Source organism: Equus quagga, chromosome 14 (assembly GCF_021613505.1).
Source record: "Equus quagga isolate Etosha38 chromosome 14, UCLA_HA_Equagga_1.0, whole genome shotgun sequence".
Classification (NCBI taxonomy): Eukaryota; Metazoa; Chordata; class Mammalia; order Perissodactyla; family Equidae; genus Equus; species Equus quagga.
Window position 1 is genome coordinate 28,697,336 of NC_060280.1, and position 16,989 is coordinate 28,714,324.

At 51.0% G+C, this 16,989-nt stretch overlaps 1 protein-coding gene across 3 annotated transcripts; it reads right to left on the reverse strand.

Moving 5' to 3' along the window:
* Positions 1-446: 446 nt before the first annotated feature.
* On the reverse strand, positions 447-15,219 carry UCP3 (uncoupling protein 3). Of its 3 annotated transcripts, none has more exons than XM_046684688.1 (7): positions 15,059-15,219; positions 7,387-7,588; positions 6,674-6,884; positions 6,193-6,363; positions 4,922-5,023; positions 4,252-4,432; positions 447-1,673 (listed from the first exon to the last, which is right to left on the reverse strand). In XM_046684688.1, exons 1-7 carry the CDS (start codon positions 15,154-15,156, stop codon positions 1,559-1,561), a joined length of 1,080 nt encoding a protein of 359 aa, XP_046540644.1. In that variant the 5' UTR covers positions 15,157-15,219; the 3' UTR covers positions 447-1,558. The 3 variants fall into 3 exon arrangements, with proteins under 3 accessions (XP_046540644.1, XP_046540643.1, XP_046540645.1); XM_046684687.1 differs by having other exon boundaries at positions 6,193-6,393; positions 15,059-15,215; XM_046684689.1 differs by having other exon boundaries at positions 6,193-6,393; positions 7,387-7,607; positions 15,059-15,147.
* Positions 15,220-16,989: the final 1,770 nt, after the last annotated feature.

The following is a 16,989-nucleotide window of genomic DNA, read 5'->3' on the forward strand; positions in this document are numbered from 1 at the left end:
GAATCAGGGCAGGGAAGGAGGGATGACACTGCCGAGCATTCCTGCCAGGTAGGGAGTGCTGTTCCCACTTCTCTGGTAGGACACTGAGGTACAAGGAGCCCCCGTGGTTAGGTTCCTAGTCAGGTGGGGTGGGTGAGGTTTGAACCCAGTTCTAACCGTCATCAGAGCCACACAAGCTGCTAAGAAGCAGAAAGAGACACTGGCATTCTGGGTCCCCATTATCAACCTGAGAGATGTCCAGTCTCAAGTTCAGAAGGAGGTTGTCTGGTTCAAGCCTGCCTTGTACAGATGCAGGAGCCGAAGCCCTGAAAGGCAGAGCAACCAGCCTGTGAGGGGGCAGAAGGCAGTGTGGGCGTGTGGGGCCAGATCTGGCCCAGCCCGAAAAACAGGAAGCCTGAAGTGAGAAAGGGAAATTCTATCCAAGAAAGAGAAGGCAGAAAAGTGGCTGTTCTTATTCCCACACCCAGGGTGTGGATTCCTTTATTGAGTCATAATAATTTTCCAAAAACTCCGAGTCCTACTACTTTAGGCTCTCAACCAGACATTTACCTCTTTTTCCCCAAGTCCCGCGCCCTTCAAAGTGCTGCACAAGCCAGCCAGGGAGTGGGGAGTGCATGGGAGTGGGGATCCTGTGGCTGCACAGCACCCCTGTCGCCCCCAGCCCTCGAGCCCCTGGTTCCTTTGGTCTCATTTCCAGACAACTGTGTCTTTCAAAAACTTCTTCCCTGGCAGTTCCACACTGTCCTGACAAAATCCTTCCCAAGGCATTGTCCTTACCTTTACATTTGTATGAGCTTTTGCTTTTTTAAAGTGATTTTTCCCAGCTTCTCACTTGATCCTCATAACCCCTGGTGAGGTAGGAGAGAAGGCATTGGTACTCCCATTTTACAGGAAAGGAGACTGAGGCTGTCCTTTTAATTCTCCAGAGTTGTCAGGGGACGTTTACAAGGCTCTGCCTCACACTGGCCCAGCAGTGCTTCTTTGGCACAGGTTCTAGGTTTTCTCTTTTTTTCTCACATTTTCTAGAATCCCAATGAATTCTACTTGGCAGACACATGACACATGTGGCTTATGATCCATGGTTATTGGAGGTGCTGTCACAGCTTATGTTCTTTGGCAGTGTCCCTCTGGACTCCTTAGCTGATTTCCAAGTGTATCGTGTGCCACTCCTGTCCCATGCTTCAGCCTTTCCTGTTTATAATTCACCATCTATTCAGATTTTTTCAAGGGACATAAGTTTGCAAACTTCCATTTTATCTAAATGGATCTGTTTTGGTTTATTTTCTCTTGCCTAAATGTTAGGCATCCAACCCTATGGGCTTCAAAAATTAATGTAATTTATTTTCCATCTTGTCAGTGCAAAACAAAGGTGTTAAGACAATGCACTGAAGACCGGAATCCTTCTTCCTCTTCTGCATCTATTTCTTGAGTCAGCAGCAAGGAAACACTTCTGTAAACATGTGTGCATCTGTATCCATGTGTGCATGGACCCACTCACTGTCTTATTCCATTCTTAACTGGTTTTGTTCCAGTTAGGTACCAAGTGGCCTTGTCTTATTCAAAATGGAGATTCCCGTAGCATCTGGACTTTCATCAAGGCCCGTTTCAGCTGCTCGTAGGTTACGAACATCACCACATTCCAGGATCCCAAACGCAAAAAGGAGGGGGTAAATCTGATGAGAGAAATAACCAAAACATCAGGTGGAGTGGACTAAGGGTCTCAAATAGATCTGCTGTGCTTTCCCCATTCACGGTGTTAGTGCCAGAGGACCTGGACTTCTGTTAGTCACGGGCATTTTCTGACATCTGTTCCATCTTTTTCTTCCTTGCTGAAGGAATTTAGGCAGAAGTTGGAGTCAGAAAAGGAAAGAAAACTGATGTTTTGAGCCCGGTTATTGTGTCAGGTAGTTAATTCTCATGTCCTATAACGTAGTTATGGTTGTTGCCAGTTTTCTTTTTCAGAAGTTGAGGCCCAGGCAGGTCAAGCAGTTCAACTACAACCACACAGTAAATGTCAGAGACGGGTTCAACTGAGCCGTCTGACCTGACTCCGCCCTGCTGCTGCGGGTTTCTGGGCTTATTTGCATCCTGAGTGGCCACCCCTGAGGAGGCCCCTGCCAGGGTGCCGAGAAGCTGGGGTGCCGCAGGGCGAAGACAGTGTAACGCCAAATTTAGCTAACCTCGAAAAAGCCTGCCTGTCCTGTGATAAAGTGGCTGGGAGAGTCCCCACCTCACAGCTGTGGCCCCTGCCCTCCTCTTTGCCTCTCACTCCGCTATTCCCCTCCTAGTCCTCTCTGCTCCTGCCAGACCCTTCCTTCTGTGCCTTTGTCCATGCTGCTCCTTTGCTTGGAATGTCCCCTGCTCTCCTCCTTGCCTGGCTGGTTGCTCTTGGCTCTGTAGGACTCAGCATGGGCATTACAACCTCATGCCAAGGCCTCTCCTGAACCCTCAGCCTAGGTCCCTCACAGGAAGTGGAGCACCGTGGCAATGAATGTGAGCTCTGGAGTCAGACCTGGGTTCAAATCCTACGTCTACCAGTTTCTAGCTTCACGACCTTGGACAAGTTAATCTCTCTGAGCCTCAGTTTCCTTACCTGTAAAATGAGGAAAATAGCAGTGTTTAGCTCATAGAGTTGTGAGCATTAAATGAGTTAATGTTCAGCACACAGCATAGGGCCCAGTATCAGTAAATGCTCAATAAATGTCACCTACTTGTCTGCTGCTCTTTCAGGGAAGCATTGCACAGGCCCAGCACCATGAGATGCTCAGTAAATATTTGCCAAGTGAAAGAATAAACTGTGACAAGTGGATATAGCTGAAGATTTTTTAAAAATATTTTTTAACTTAATTTTTTTTTGAGGAAGATTAGCCTTGAGCTAACATCTGCTGCCAATCCTCCTCTTTTTTTGCTAGGAAGACTGGCCCTGAGCTAATATCTGTGCCTATCTTCCTCTACTTTAAATGTGGGATGCCTACCACAGCATGGCTTGCCAAGCAGTGCCACATCCCCACCTGGGATCCGAACTAGTGAACCCTGGGCTACTGAAGCAGAACATATGCACGTAACTACTTTGCCACTGGGCCAGCCCCTTGAAGATTGTAATGATAAAGGCACTTACAGGAAAAGAGCAGTCTGTCAATTGAAACACAGCTTTTTATGTCATTCCCAGAGTGAGAGCTTGTTTGCTTGTTGGGTTCAATCTCACACCGGGTGCCAGAAAACGATCATTGGTGGTGGGAGGCCAGAGGGCCAAGCAAAGGGCTTAGCAGTAGGATGGACGACAACATGTTGTTGGGTGGGGTCTGAAGGTCTGGGTTTGAGCCGTGGCTCTGCCATTTAAACTTTGTGATTTTGGACAAGTTACTTGACCTTTCTGAGTCTCAGTCTCTCCCTCAGTAAATGTGCAGAATACTGCCCAGTTCAGGGGGTTGTTGAGATAATATATAAAGTGCTTAGCACAAGGCCTAATCGTAGTAACTTGGCAATCATGACGACTGTTAATAACGTACGTTGCTGAGTGCTGGCTTCGTGCTAGGGACTCTGGGAGATGAAAGATGTATGAGCCACCAGTTCTTGGCTTCAAGGAGCTTGCACTCTAGCATGGGGGCTAATTTAAACCTACAAGTACCATAATACAAAGTAGGAGATGGTAAATACCATAAAAATGGTATCAAGCAAGTACTGCTAAAGTTCACAGGGAGGAGGGAAAATTTATACATGGGAGTGTTGGGGAGGAGGGGGCATTTGAATGAGTCTTGAAGGACAGCTAAGATTTAGAGCATGTGGATGGTGGTGGGAAAGGCATTCCATGCAGAGGGAACGCCAAGACACAGAAGCAAGAAAAGGTGACATGTGTTGGGCACCTCAGCTGCCGTCAAGTGCAGTGACCCATGGTTGTAGCAGCGGGCTGGGGACAAGTTTCAGGATTACCAACTACCATTTTCTCCTTCTCCCCTGCCCAATAAGTTTGGGGATAGACAGCTCTTTGACCCATGCCTAGACTCCTTTTTTTCAGCTAAGCCTTCCCTGACTTTTCAAATCAGATTTAATCTACTGTTTTTTTTTTTTTTTTGACTTCCATCATTCTTTATACTTCTCCTTTGTGGCATTTACATCTGTGCTGTTCACCACTGCATCCCCAGATGGACCCATGGTAGGCACATTATACATGGAAGGAAGGGTGGGAGGGAGGGGAGAGGGGGAGGCCTGAGTTCTCTGGGAGGGAGTGCTGGAGGCCCTGGGGAGGCTCACCCCTTATAGAAGGCCGTGGGGCCCTCCTGGGCCACCATCTTCAGCATACAGTCCAGGGGGCTGCGATACTGGCCTAAGGGTGAGTTCATATACCGGGTCTTCACCACGTCCACTGGGGAGGCCACCACCGTGGCACAGAAGCCGGCTCCAAAGGCAGAGACAAAGTGGCAGGGGAAGTTGTCTGTAGCAGGGAAGGCAAGAGCAAATACGGGGCTGTGAGAGGGGGCACGCACTTACTTTCTGTTCTGTGTGGTCATTGTCTGTCTCTGACTAAACTGTGAACTCCTTGAGTGTAAGGGTAGTGTTTCCCAAATCTCTCACAGTGCCCAGACAGAGCTCTTGGTAAGTACTCGAGACAGAACTGGGCCATTCCAGAATTGGAAGGTTATCAGCCCAACCACTTCGTCTAGGAAACTGCAGTCAGAGAAGGTGACCCTCGCTTAAAGACACATGATGAGAAGTGGTGCTGGGCTGGAACCCAGGTCTCTGTCCTCCCATTTACGGTTCTTTCCTACTCGTCACAATGATGTACTGGGCACTTTTTCCTGGGTGCCACTCTTCCCTCTGCTCCTTTTAAAGTCTAGTTGCCTCTGGGTGGTGCCCACTCTGTGGAGTTCCAGGTTCCCTCCCTGCTGTTGGAGGGCTGTGTGCCTGGAGCCCAGGGCCTCACCGGTGAACAGGTGATAGTCTAGCAGCTTCTCCTTGATGATGTCATAGGTCACCATCTCACCACAGTTGACGATGGCATTCCTTGTGACGTTGGGCAAAGTTCCTGTTAGGAAGGGAGGTGGGGCTGATGAATGAGGAATAGGAGCAGTGGACCCCCTGGCTGCAAGGCCACAGGCCCCAGTTTGGGGAGCATAGTGCCCCGTTCCAGTGGTCTCAGAGGAGCCCACCTCAGTTGAGCAGATTCCACACTTTCCTTTCCAGCATTAACAATTCTCAGAGAATCCATGACTGCCTTAGAGACAGAAAATAGAGAGGATCTCCTGTGTTTGTTTGGGCCCACATTTTGGAGGATAATCTGCAAAATCTATCAAAACTAAAATATGCCTCCCTGAGTCCTGGCCAGAACCAGAAAAGAAAGTCTTCCTTGGAAGAGGGAGGCTGGGCTCTTGGATCAGTGACAGAATGTGGCCCTGGCAGGGCCCGGGGAGAACATTGGGACCAACCCCCTGGTTCCACAGATGAGGGCCAGGCTCCAGGAGGGCACACAGCAGGTCAGGCTGTGGCCTAGGTGTCCTGCCCTTAACCTTCACTGGGTCACTGTTTCTTCTGCTAGAATTCATGTGACCCCTGGTCCACATGTGGGAGAGACTCCAGCATTTGTCAAGGTGGCCACCATTTAGACATGTGGGGAACCCTAAAGCCCTGCTCTCATGGAACTCCCCTCCTCACAGCATCTCCTTGCGCCCTACTTCTCACAGCTGCCTCCTCCAGTGGCCTCTGTTTCTTCTCCATGCCCTGCAGTCACCTCTCTTAAATCTTTGCTTGGAAGGCCCTTGCCTCCCGTCTCCAGGCACCGAGAGCCCATTGAGCCTTTGAGGCCCTGCTTAAGTGCCACCTTCCTTCCAGAGCCCGCATGGCCTCTCCTGCCCCTGGACCTGTCCCTCAGCGTGAACCAAGCACATCCTGCCCTGTCACATGGCTGCTCCTTGACACATCTCATCTCCTGCGTGTCTGTGAGAGCCATGAGGGTGTGGAAGGTGTCTTCTGTTCATTTCTGTCTCCCTCACAGCAGCCTGCACATGGTGAAGGGGTGGCAAATTGAACTGAATTTGCAGCACTGTGACAGGTCAGTGAGATTTTCGGTTGGGATGTTCTTTTGGCATCACTAGAATACATCACGTTGGGAGTTCCCTCCTTGCTCAATTCCCTGCCCCAGCCCTAGGGTAGGGAAAGCTCTGCCTACGGCCCCCCGAGCCTGGAGTCCAGACCTACCTTTCCATAGGCCCCTGACCCCTTCCTCCCTGGCGATGGTCCTGTAGGCATCCATTGTCCCGCTGTACTTCCTGTCACTCCTGGCCCCAAGTTGCACGCTGGCCTGAAATCGGACCTTCACCACATCTGTGGGCTGGGCACAGGTTACTGCCATGGCCCCCGTAGTGCAGCCTGCCAAAATCCGGGTAGTGATGCTGGAGTCTGGGGAGAAGGAGACAGAGTGGGCCAGTGCCCCGCCACTCGGCACCTCTCTGGGCCTGATGCTGCTCTCTGCCCCTGCGTGATGTCTGCCACTTCTCCTGGGTTAGGTTTCTGGAGCTTCCATGACGTCTAGCGGATCTGAGTCTCCTTGTGAGTTTCTGTTACCAGTTCCTCACGCCCCAGCTCTGCCTCTGAGTCTGCACTGCCCTGGTTTCCTGACCCCTGCCTAGATTCTGTTTTTGCCCACCTCCTTGGTGTCCACGGGATACCGGGCACTCACGGTCTGATCCTTTGGGGGTGTAGAACTGCTTGACAGAGTCGTAGAGGCCAATGCGGATGGAGGCGAAGCTCATCTGGCGCTGTAGGCCGGCGACCAGCCCGTTGTAGGGGCTGCGGGGGCCCTCGGTGCGCACCATGGTCAGGATGGTGCCCAGCACGCCGCGGTAGTGGATACTCTGGGCCACGTGGGCCGCCTGGTTCTCCCCCTGGATCTGAGGGGCACCCCCACAGAGGCATGAGGAGCTGGGTAGGGGGCAGATGGGTCTGTGGGCAGAGGACCTGGCTGGGGCTGGGCGTGCTGGGGCTGGGCGTTGAGAACAAGCATGGCCACAGCTATCACATCCCAGTGAGAGTAACTGAGGTTTGCACAGCCATTTATGCCACAGACTGTTATTCACCAGGTGGTGTTTGATCCTCAGAGCAAACAGAGGGCAGGTTGTTTTTCCCACTACACATGGTCAGTGGCTTTCCCGAGATCACTTATTTTGACTTCACACTTTACAACATAGGGCTAGGCCATGAGGGGCCCTGTCATGTCATGCCGAGGAATTAAGATATTTTGGCTTGCATGATGGTGATGGGGAGGTAGCAAGGCAGGATGGTAAGCAGCGGAGTGAGTGAACTGCTCGGGGTTCTGTGTGAGGAAGAGCGTGCTGTGGTGAACTGAGCTCCTCCTTTGATGTGAACAATGACCTTTGGCCAAAGAGCACCTACCTGCAGGCGGACCTTGGCTGTGTCCAGTGGGAAAGTGAAGAGGTCAGCAAAACAGGCTGCTGTGCCCGCCCCCAGGAACTTCACAGCTGTTGTGGGAGGCACCTCCGAAGGCTTCAGTCCAACCATGGTCCCGGAAGGCTCTGCCCAGTCTCTCCAGGGTCCGGCAGAGGTCCAAGGAGAGAGGCTGCTCTGCAGCCCTGGGCTTTATTGCAGGGAGGAGGCTTCAAGAGACAGGCCAGAGGCCACGGATGGAGCCTGTGCCATCTGGGCCTGTGCCCAGGCTCCCCTCAGCACCCAGAGGGGCTTTAGTAAGTGAAAAGCCTGGGCACTGCCATGCTTAGCCATGTGGATTTGGCTTATAAAATCAGGTCAGTTTTGCATCCCTTCTCTCTTGCAATCCTCACCCTCCCCTCTCTCCCCAACAAAGAGCAGGCAGAGCTGGTGGTGGATCTTCATTGTATAGAGAAGGAAACTGAGGCTCAGGCAGGGACCAGAGCTGGTTCCCTCTACCCTACAACCCTGCTCTCTTTCCCCAGCATCAAGCTGCTTCCTGGGAAATGCCTGCTCCCTGAGGTGCACGGAGAGCCTGCCAAGTCTTATCACTTCGGGTCTTTCTATCCCAAATCAGCGAAACAAACATGCCTTATGACTTAATGAAACTGCTAGTCATCTTGGACAAAAGCTTTTTTTTTTTTTTGCCAGGCTGCCTGAATATACTGTTATTAAACAAAGTCCTTCTCAGCCTGTGATGCCTTCTCTGTCACTAAAGATGTTTAGTCTGTTACTAGTGCCATTTCCTAGATTCCAGGGCTGATGTGCTGCCATGGAGGAGGCAGGGAGACTGGCCCCGGGCTGCCCTGCTGCTCTGCCCCCCAGAGCGCGGAGGGAGGTGTGGCTGAAGGGGGTCCTGCGGCTTATGTCCAGGGTGGTGTCTGCTGATCTGCCTGGCTTGGCACATGCCCTTTCTTTCCTCATACCTTTGAGGGTGTCCCTTCTCAGCTGAAGAGGACAAACTTCTCAGACAGAGGAGGATCAGTCTTGGGTCAAGGCAATGTGCCCCATCCCCACTCACACACATGTGTGCCTGCACCATCTTACTGCTGGTTGACCAGGTGCATGTTTGCATCTGAAGGTCCTGGTTTAGCCTTGGTTTCCTTGGGAAGCTGGCATACCTGTCATGGAAAGCCCTGTGTTCTTACAACCTGGACCTCTGTGTATCAGGCCTTTGGTGCTGATGTCATTGCTTAGGAGTTCACACCCATTGGCACCTCAACTCACACATACTTATATTGTGCTAGTATCCTGGACCCTTCAGTGTCCTCACCCCTGGAACCAGGGCCAGTCCCAAAGAGTTGTAAGTTGTATGCCCTTGTCCCTCCAAGGACGATAGAAAAACTTGGGTCCTGTGGTGAGGAAACCTGAGCTCCTGTCCTGTCCTCATGACTTATTAATAGGTGATAGGGCCTTGGGTATGTCATTTAACATCTCTTGGATAAATGGGAATTATATGCTACCTGTTCAATAGTGGTAAATTGGATGCCGAAAGATAGGGGTAACAATTCCTGAGGCTTCTTTCAGGACTGCAATCTACAACTCTGGTTCTTTCTGTGCTGTTTCCTCAACCCACACAATACTCTGGACTCTTATGCTTGCTGCGACTTCTCTCTGGAAAAGCCTATTCTTAAGAAGGAGCTGGCGGCTGGCCCCGTGGCCAAGTGGTGAAGTTTGCACGCTCTGCTTCGGCGAGGGGTCTCGCCAATTCGGATCCTGGGTGCGGACATGACACCGCTCGTCAGGCCATGCTAAGGCGGCATCCCACATGCCACAACTAGAAGGACCTACAACTAGAATACACAACTATGTACTGGGGCACTTTGGGAAGAAAAAAAAAAAAAGATTGGCAACAGCTGTCAGCTCAGGTGCCAATCTTTAAAAAACAAAAAAAGAAGGAGCTGATGTGCTAATTCATGGTAAGGTGTAAGTGACTATCTCAATGGTCAGATAATTCTTGACTGCTGTGGTAGGCACTGGGGAAGGAAAGATATGGAATGAATTGTGTTTGACCCTTGCCCTTGTAAGGAAGCAGAATTTGCCACCTCAAGATCTGTCTCTTGGCATGAGGATTATTTTAGGCTGCCTATTTTTAAAAAACTGCAGACATGGGAGAAGCTCTGAAAACCAAGTAGAAGTTGTCCTTTGTAAGAGATATTTACATTTGTAAGGGAAATCTCCATCTGTAAATGTGTCCCCCTCTCTGTACCAGCAAGAAGGGGATGTCCTTATCTCTAGAATCTCTTAGTGCAGAAGGCAAGGACTTAAATCTGCTTAATAACTTTACTCTTGTTTACTGTGCTTTTTCTGGTAACCTCCCATAACTGACTCCCTCGACCCCCAACATCCTCTTTTGTCTTTAGCTGAAGATGGTATTTAAGGTAGTGACCTGTGCCATTCTAGCGAGTTACTCAGTTTTCCTGGGTTCCTCCCATGTTTACATGTTATTAAACTTTGTTTGATTTTCTCCTGCTGTTCTGTCTCATGTCAATTTAATTCTTAGACCAGCCAGAAGGACCTAGAGGGTAGAGGATTTGTCTTCCTCCCCTACACCCTTAAGAAGCTTACATTCAGGAAGACAGGTAAATGTAGAATTATTCAAAGGGAATGAAAGAGGTGAGATGGGGAGGATGACCTGAGGTTGGAACTCACCAGCTCCCAGATCCCAGTCTAGAAGACTGGATCATAGTGTGGAGGGACTACTTTTAATTTTTTCTTTTCTTTTCTTGCTTTCTCTCTCTGTTTTTTTAAAGATTGGCACCTGAGCTAACATCAGTTGCCAATCTTTTTTTTTTTTCTTCTTCTTCTTCTTCTTCTCCCTAAAGCCCCCAGTACACAGTTGTATACCCTAGTCGTAAGTGCCTCTGGTTGTGCTGTGTGGGACGCCACCCCAGCATGGCCTGATGAGTGGTGCCACGGCCGCACCCATGATCCAGACCTGTGAAACCCTGGGTCGTGGAAGTGGAGCGTGGGAACTTAACCACTCGGCCCCAGGGCCACCTAGAGGGACTGCTTTTAAATCCTGCCCTGAGGAAGGGGATGTTTTTATTTTGATCCTTCCCAGCATGAAGTTTAAAATTTTATTTTTCTTTTTTAAACTTTTATAATTGAGGTATAACTTAGATATAATGATTGTATGCATTTTAATGGCCACTACACTGTAAAGGAAATTACACACTGATTTTGGAGTGTTAGGCCTGGAGAGCAGATGCAGGAGAAAATATTCCTGACAGGGACCTAACCTAGTGTTTAAGCATACATAAATCAGATCATGTCACTCCCATTTTAAAACTGTCCAGTGGCCCCTCCCTATTATTCAGAACAAAGTCCAAAATCCTTGCCATGGCCTATGGACCCTCCATAAGACCACCCCATGCCAGGTTCTGTGCTTGGCACTCAGGGAAATCCGGAGACGAATGAAAACAGTCTGTGTGGCCTGCCCACAAGGAGCTCTCAAGGAGTCTTGTGGGGCATTAGACACGCCCACAAATAACTGTCGTGCTGGGCCGGCCCCCGGGGCCGAGTGGTTAAGTTTGCGCTCTCTGCTTCGGCGGCCCAGGGTTTCACTGGTTTGGATTCTAGACGTGGACATGGCACTGCTCATCAGGCCATGCTGAGGCAGCGTCCCACACAGCACAACCAGAAGGACCTACAACTAGAATATACGACTATGTACTGGGGGGCTTTGCGGAGGAGGAGGAGGAGGAGGAGGGGGAGGGGGAGGAGGAGGAGAAAAAGATTGGCAACAAATGTTAGCTCAGGTGCCAATCTTTAAGAAAAAAAATAACTGTAGTGCAAGATGGACTAGACCAGTGTCAGAGGGAAGGAACTAGGAGTGACTCAAAGGAGGGAGAGACCCTCCCTCTCGTTTGTGACGTAGAATAGGAGCCATTTCATGGTGGGGTTTGGGAGGAGGGTCCCATGAGTTAGGCCCGGAAAGATGGGCAGGATTCAGCAGCTGGAGAAGAGGGAAGGTTGTTCCAGGTAGGAGAAAGGCATGAACGAGAGCCTGGGGCACGGCTTAGGGAAGGAGGAAGGACCTGGCCATGAGGCTCTCCCGGTGGACCTTTACACATGATCTTACTGAAATCTCACAACTTCCTGACAGGTAGCTGCTCTTTTCCTCTTCTTCCTGATGAGCAAACTGAGGCTCAGAGACATGAGCTTGCTCAGTGTTCCCAGCCACCAGCGTCAGAGCCCGGTTCACTCTGCTATCTGACAAGAGATTTCCACATATTGAGGTATATGGGTAACTATTAGAGTTCAAAACTAATTGGGCTTGAACTAGAAAGCCTGACTTATGGCCTATCAAACATACATTGTACATCTGCTTATCCATTAAAGCAAGGAGTCTCTCTTGCAATAAAGAATGAATCCTTCCCCTCCTACGCCCTATTGCCCTGTTGGTAAGGCCCTATTGGTAACGCCCAGATTAGTCCCTTTCCTGGCATCATGGTCATGTTGACCTGCTAATTTGCAACTGAATATCTCTTTGAAAATGTATCTTCTTTGTTCTAAAAAGATATAAGACTGTACTGAAACCCATGCTTCTCTGGAACGCCCAGAGAAGTTCTCTATAAACTTCCCAGGTTATAATCCTCACTTTGGCTCATAATAAACTCACCCCAATCTTGATTTGTAGGTTGGTTATGGATTATTTGCATCGACATATCCTAGGCTCAAAACAGCCCTGGGCAGAAGGCAGGGCAGCATTTAAATTCATTTTACAGATGAGAAAATAGAAGCTTAACATGGAAAGGGACTGGCTCAAAGTCACAGAACTCCAACCAGCTTCTTCTGATGGCAAAAAGGCTCCCTTCACCATTCTACCCAAGGGCCCCAGTCGATGTGGTAGTGTGGATACCCATGATCTTGCTTTTTATTGAGGGCATACAAAGCCCTTTGCAGTTATTAAATTATATGCAAACCCATCTGTGGGGAGTTAAGTGCTAAGCATATGGAACAACAGCTTGGCAAGGAAGGCTGGGTGGGCGTCACCGCCCAGTTTGGTAAAGGAAGAAAATGGGTCCAGAGAGGCTGAGACCTGTGCCCGTCACAGAGCCCAAGTCCTGGCTGGGCTCTGTCTGCAGTGCTCCTGCCATAGCCTGCCTTCCTGCCTTTCTGTGTCGCCTCCCTGAGAGGGTCCAAGAAGGATCTGGCTCCTTGGGAGGGTGGTGTGCTGCAGGCGTGCTAGGGGAACTCCATCCTCCCCCTGCCTCCTTCCTCACTCCCCTCTGCCCCACAGAAGACCAGCAGCTGCCAGGTGGCTGAGTCCCCCGCGGGGAGGCTCCGGCTCCTCTGCCTGCGGCTGGAATGAACGCGGTGTGTGGGGGCAGCTGCCTCTCCCATCCTGTTAGCCTCTCTCCTCCCATACCCTGGCATTTCCCCTGCCCTTCCCTTCCTCTGAAGTGAGCTGGGCTGCTCAGAACCTCAGCATCAGGAATCTAGCGCCTGACTCTCAGAGCTGGGAAGGCCCTCGGGGGTTATGTTCTCTAGTGTCTCTTACTGGTTGTACAGTGTCCCTTCTTCAAAACCTTTGGTGACCACCCAGGCTCTGATAGAAGAACCCTCAAGGCAGGTATTTCTACTCCACTTTCATCAAACTGAAGCCCAGACACATGAGATGACCTGAGGTCACACAACAAGCAGAGGTGGGACTCCCCCCACGGCTGTGTGACTCTAGTGCATTCTCCACCTTTGGTCCCCTGGTGTGGAGTGTTTTCCATGTGCCAGGCCCCACAGGGAGCACTTCCTGGGCTTTGCCTCATGGGCTGGGTCTCTCTCCCTGGGGAAGCCTGTTTTCCCCTGGCCAGGGAGCTGAACTGTCAGGCAGGGTTTCCCTTCTAAAACTCCTTTGTCCCCAGCTGCCTGTGCTCTCACACCTTCTTGCAGGGTTAGCTCATTCACAGCAATGATTTCCCCCTGGATGGGAGCCCCAAAGGCAGGGACGGGGTCTACTTATCCTGCTTCTCTGTGCAGTCTGGGATGGGCCAGGGCCAGAGGACCAACATGGAGGACCAGCTGATCAAGAAACCCCACTTGCTGAAGTGGGGAAATGGGAAACGAGGTCAAAGATGCCCACAGCGTCCTTTGGCGGAGGGCCTTGTATGCCAGGGCTATACTTAATCTAGAGGAGAATGGGGAGTGCTTGGTGGTTCTCAAGTAGGCGAAGGACACTGTCCGTCCTGTGTTCAGGGTAAGCTGGTGCAGGTGTCGAGGATGGATTGGAAGGGAGAGATGGGAGGCTCAGAGACTAGTGAGGAGGTTGTTGGAATAATGCAGCAAGAGGTGCTGAAGCCTGAACTTGGTCAAGAGCAGCAGCCAGGGGTGAAGCTGGAGCCTATTCCAGAGGCAGTCCTGAGAGACCAACGGGAGGTGGAGTGGGTGGGCATGGACTCAGGTGAAAAGCCACACCTTGGGGGAGGATTCTAGAACTTTCAGTGGTTAAACTGTGGGAGGAGGTCACAATGGTGGGCACAGGTAGGGGCTGCTCTGAGGCCAGCGCTCCCCAACCCTCTTTCCCTTTTATTTCAGCATCCTGAATTGGCGCTCGAGGAGCCCTGGCAGCCAGCAGACCTTTGCCACTGGCGGAGGCTGGCGGAGGAAGTAGAGAGCAGAACCCTCCTCCCTGCAGCTCTGCCGGGACACCTGAGGGACAAGATGTTCTAGCCTGCACAGCCCAGGGTGGTGGTGCCCCATTAATGTTTGCTGAGTGCTTCCCACACCAGGCACCGTGCTGAGGCTTGACAGGCGTTGACTATTCAATCCCTTTATAAGGCTGTGAGGTAGTTGCTGTGACTGTTCCCACTTCATAAACAAGGGACCTGAGGCTTCGAAGGCTTCACTAGTCATAAGGCTGAAGGAATGGAGCTGGGATTGGAGCCCAATTCTGACACCTCTGGTGCCTGTTACCCTGCCCAGAATTTCAGACTTCAGGGAGAGCTCAGGATCCCTGGAGCTACTTGTTTACAGAGTGGATTCTTGGCCCTCAGCCCCAGAGATCCTGATTCAGGTCTGGCCTGGGGCCTAGGAATCTGCATTAGAAACAATTTCCCCATGGTGGCTGCAAAGCAGGGGTCAGAGGACCCCATCCTGAGATGCCCTGCCTGACCCCACCCTCCTGGCAAAGCCTCCACAGCAACCCCGCTGAGGAAGCGACCTGGCTGACAGTCTTCATGGGCTCTGTAAACCCCCAGCATGCGACCTGGGCCAGGCCTCAGGCCAGAGGTACTTCCAGCATTCCTACTCAGAGGCCACCAGCCAGGACCCTCATGGGGAGAAGGCTTTATGCTCTGGAGGAATCCTGGGGATTTTGGGCCAGACTAAGGAGAAAGCCACTTGTTATCTATGGAGGTTTGCAAAGTCACAGCAGAGGCAGCCTGCAAAGCAAAGGGGAAGTAAGTCCTGGGTGAGTGACACAGCTGTTGGGGTTGAGTCCCAACCCTACCGCAGTGCCCTCATCAGGCCTGTGGTTCCCTCTCTTGACAAGGTCGGGGCTGGACTGAATATCAGCGTTGTCATGCTATGGTTACTGATCCCTGACAGCTCCTGGCGGCTCTCTGTAAGCTGCCCTGAAGGGGGGAACATGGAGGAGGAAGTGGGGTGGAGAATGGGGTCTTACCTGAGTCCAGCCAGGGTAGGGAAGCACAGGGGCTCCTTAGGGCTCCTTAGGGCTCCATCCCAGAGGTGGCAGCAAGGATCTGATGGCCCCCTTGCCATTCACTGTTCTCTCTGCTGCCTCTGGCTTGGCATCTGTCTTTATAGACTCCAGCTGACCTGAAACCTTACCCTAGAGAAGTAGTTGACAGCCTGATCACTTGACAAGAAGTGGCTGGTGAGAGGCAGGGAGGTGAGGGGAAAGGCAGAGTTCCAGATCTGGTTCAGTTCCCTCAACTTGGGGTTCTTTAAAACAGCTCTTTCCAGCTGCTGAAAGAAAAGCTACCCTGGGTGATAAAGTTACATATGGGGGTTAAGGTGTTGGACCTGTGACCTTTGAGAATCCAAAGGTCAAGGCATCTCATGCTAGGCTGGGCATGGCTCTCTCAGACCTCCTCTTTTTTTTTTTTTTTTTTGAGGAAGATTAGCCCTGAGCTAACATCTGCTGCCAATCCTCCTCTTTTTGCTGAGGAAGACTGGCCCTGAGCTCACATCAGTGCCCATCTTCCTCTACTTTATATGTGGGATGCCTACCACAGCATAGTGTGCCAAGTGGTGCCATGTCTGCACCCGGGATCCGAACCAGCGAACCCTGGGCTGCCAAAGCGGAACGTGTGCACTTAACTGCTGTGCCACCAGGCCGGCCCCAGGCCTCCTCTTAATAACAGTGATAATAACTGTCATTTCTTGGTGCCTACTATGTGCTAGTTACTTTACATATTTTATTTCTATGTCTCACAACCCTATGAGGTAGCTACTATTAGGATTCTAATTTTTTCTTTAATAACAACTTTATTGAGACATAATTCATATACCATACAATTAATCTATTTAATGGGTACAGTTCAGTGGTTTATTGTGTGTTCAGTTATGCAACCATCATCACAATTTTAGAACATTTTCATCACCCCCCAAAAAACATCCCTGTATACATCAGCAATCCCTTCCATTCTCCCCTCCCGCCCGGTCCCAGGCAATCACTGACCTACCTTATGTCTATAGATTTCTGAGCATTTCATACAAATATAATCATACCATATGTAGCCTTTTGTGAATGGCTTCTTTCACTTAGCATAATATTTTTAAGGTTCACCTGTGTTGTAGCATGGATCAGTACTTCATTCCTTTTTATTGCTGAGAATGTTAACATTTGTAATGCTTATTTTATAGAGGAGAAAACTGAGTCTCAAGAAGGGACAATGACTTACCCAGTATGTGGCAGGGTCTGACCTCCAGCCCGTAAATTATCACATACTTTGGGCCTATCTGCTGTGATCACTATTCTCTGTGACATGATGCTTGGAGGCTTCAGCATGGACACTGCTGGAGCCAAAGGGAGCTAGAGAAGGCGTGGGGCAGGGCAGGAAGGGTCCCCGCCAGCAGCTACTGTAGGCTCCATGGGTAGGCACTGAGGGTAAGGGTTGGGCACATCTGAACCTGGGGCCCAGGTGACAGAGGAAAGAGGAGGGAAGGAGAAGCGGGCAGAGGAGGGAAGGAAGAGAGGGGAGGGGAGGAGAGGGAGGGGGTGGGAAGAGAAGGGAGTTAACTGGGTGGGGCAGAGGAGTAGGCAGAGGCCATTTCTGGACTTGGGCACAGAGCCACGGCCACGAGGCAGGTGGTCACAAGGCCAGACCCGAGTGCAAAGCCTGGGCTGTGCCTGTCTTCTTCCTCGGACCAGGTGCTGCCCTAATGTCAGCAGCACAGGCAGTTGTGTTTGAGTTATGAGGGAAGGGCTGCTAGGGCTGCTGAGGTTGGGAGGGCGCAGGAAGAAGGTTCTGGGCTCCACCTGGAAATGTCGGCCTGGAGGCGGCGGGTGAATTGCAGTGAGTACATGGGGAAGGATAACAGTAGGAACCCAAACAAGGGGGCAGCAGGCCCTGGAGAAAGCTTATGTAG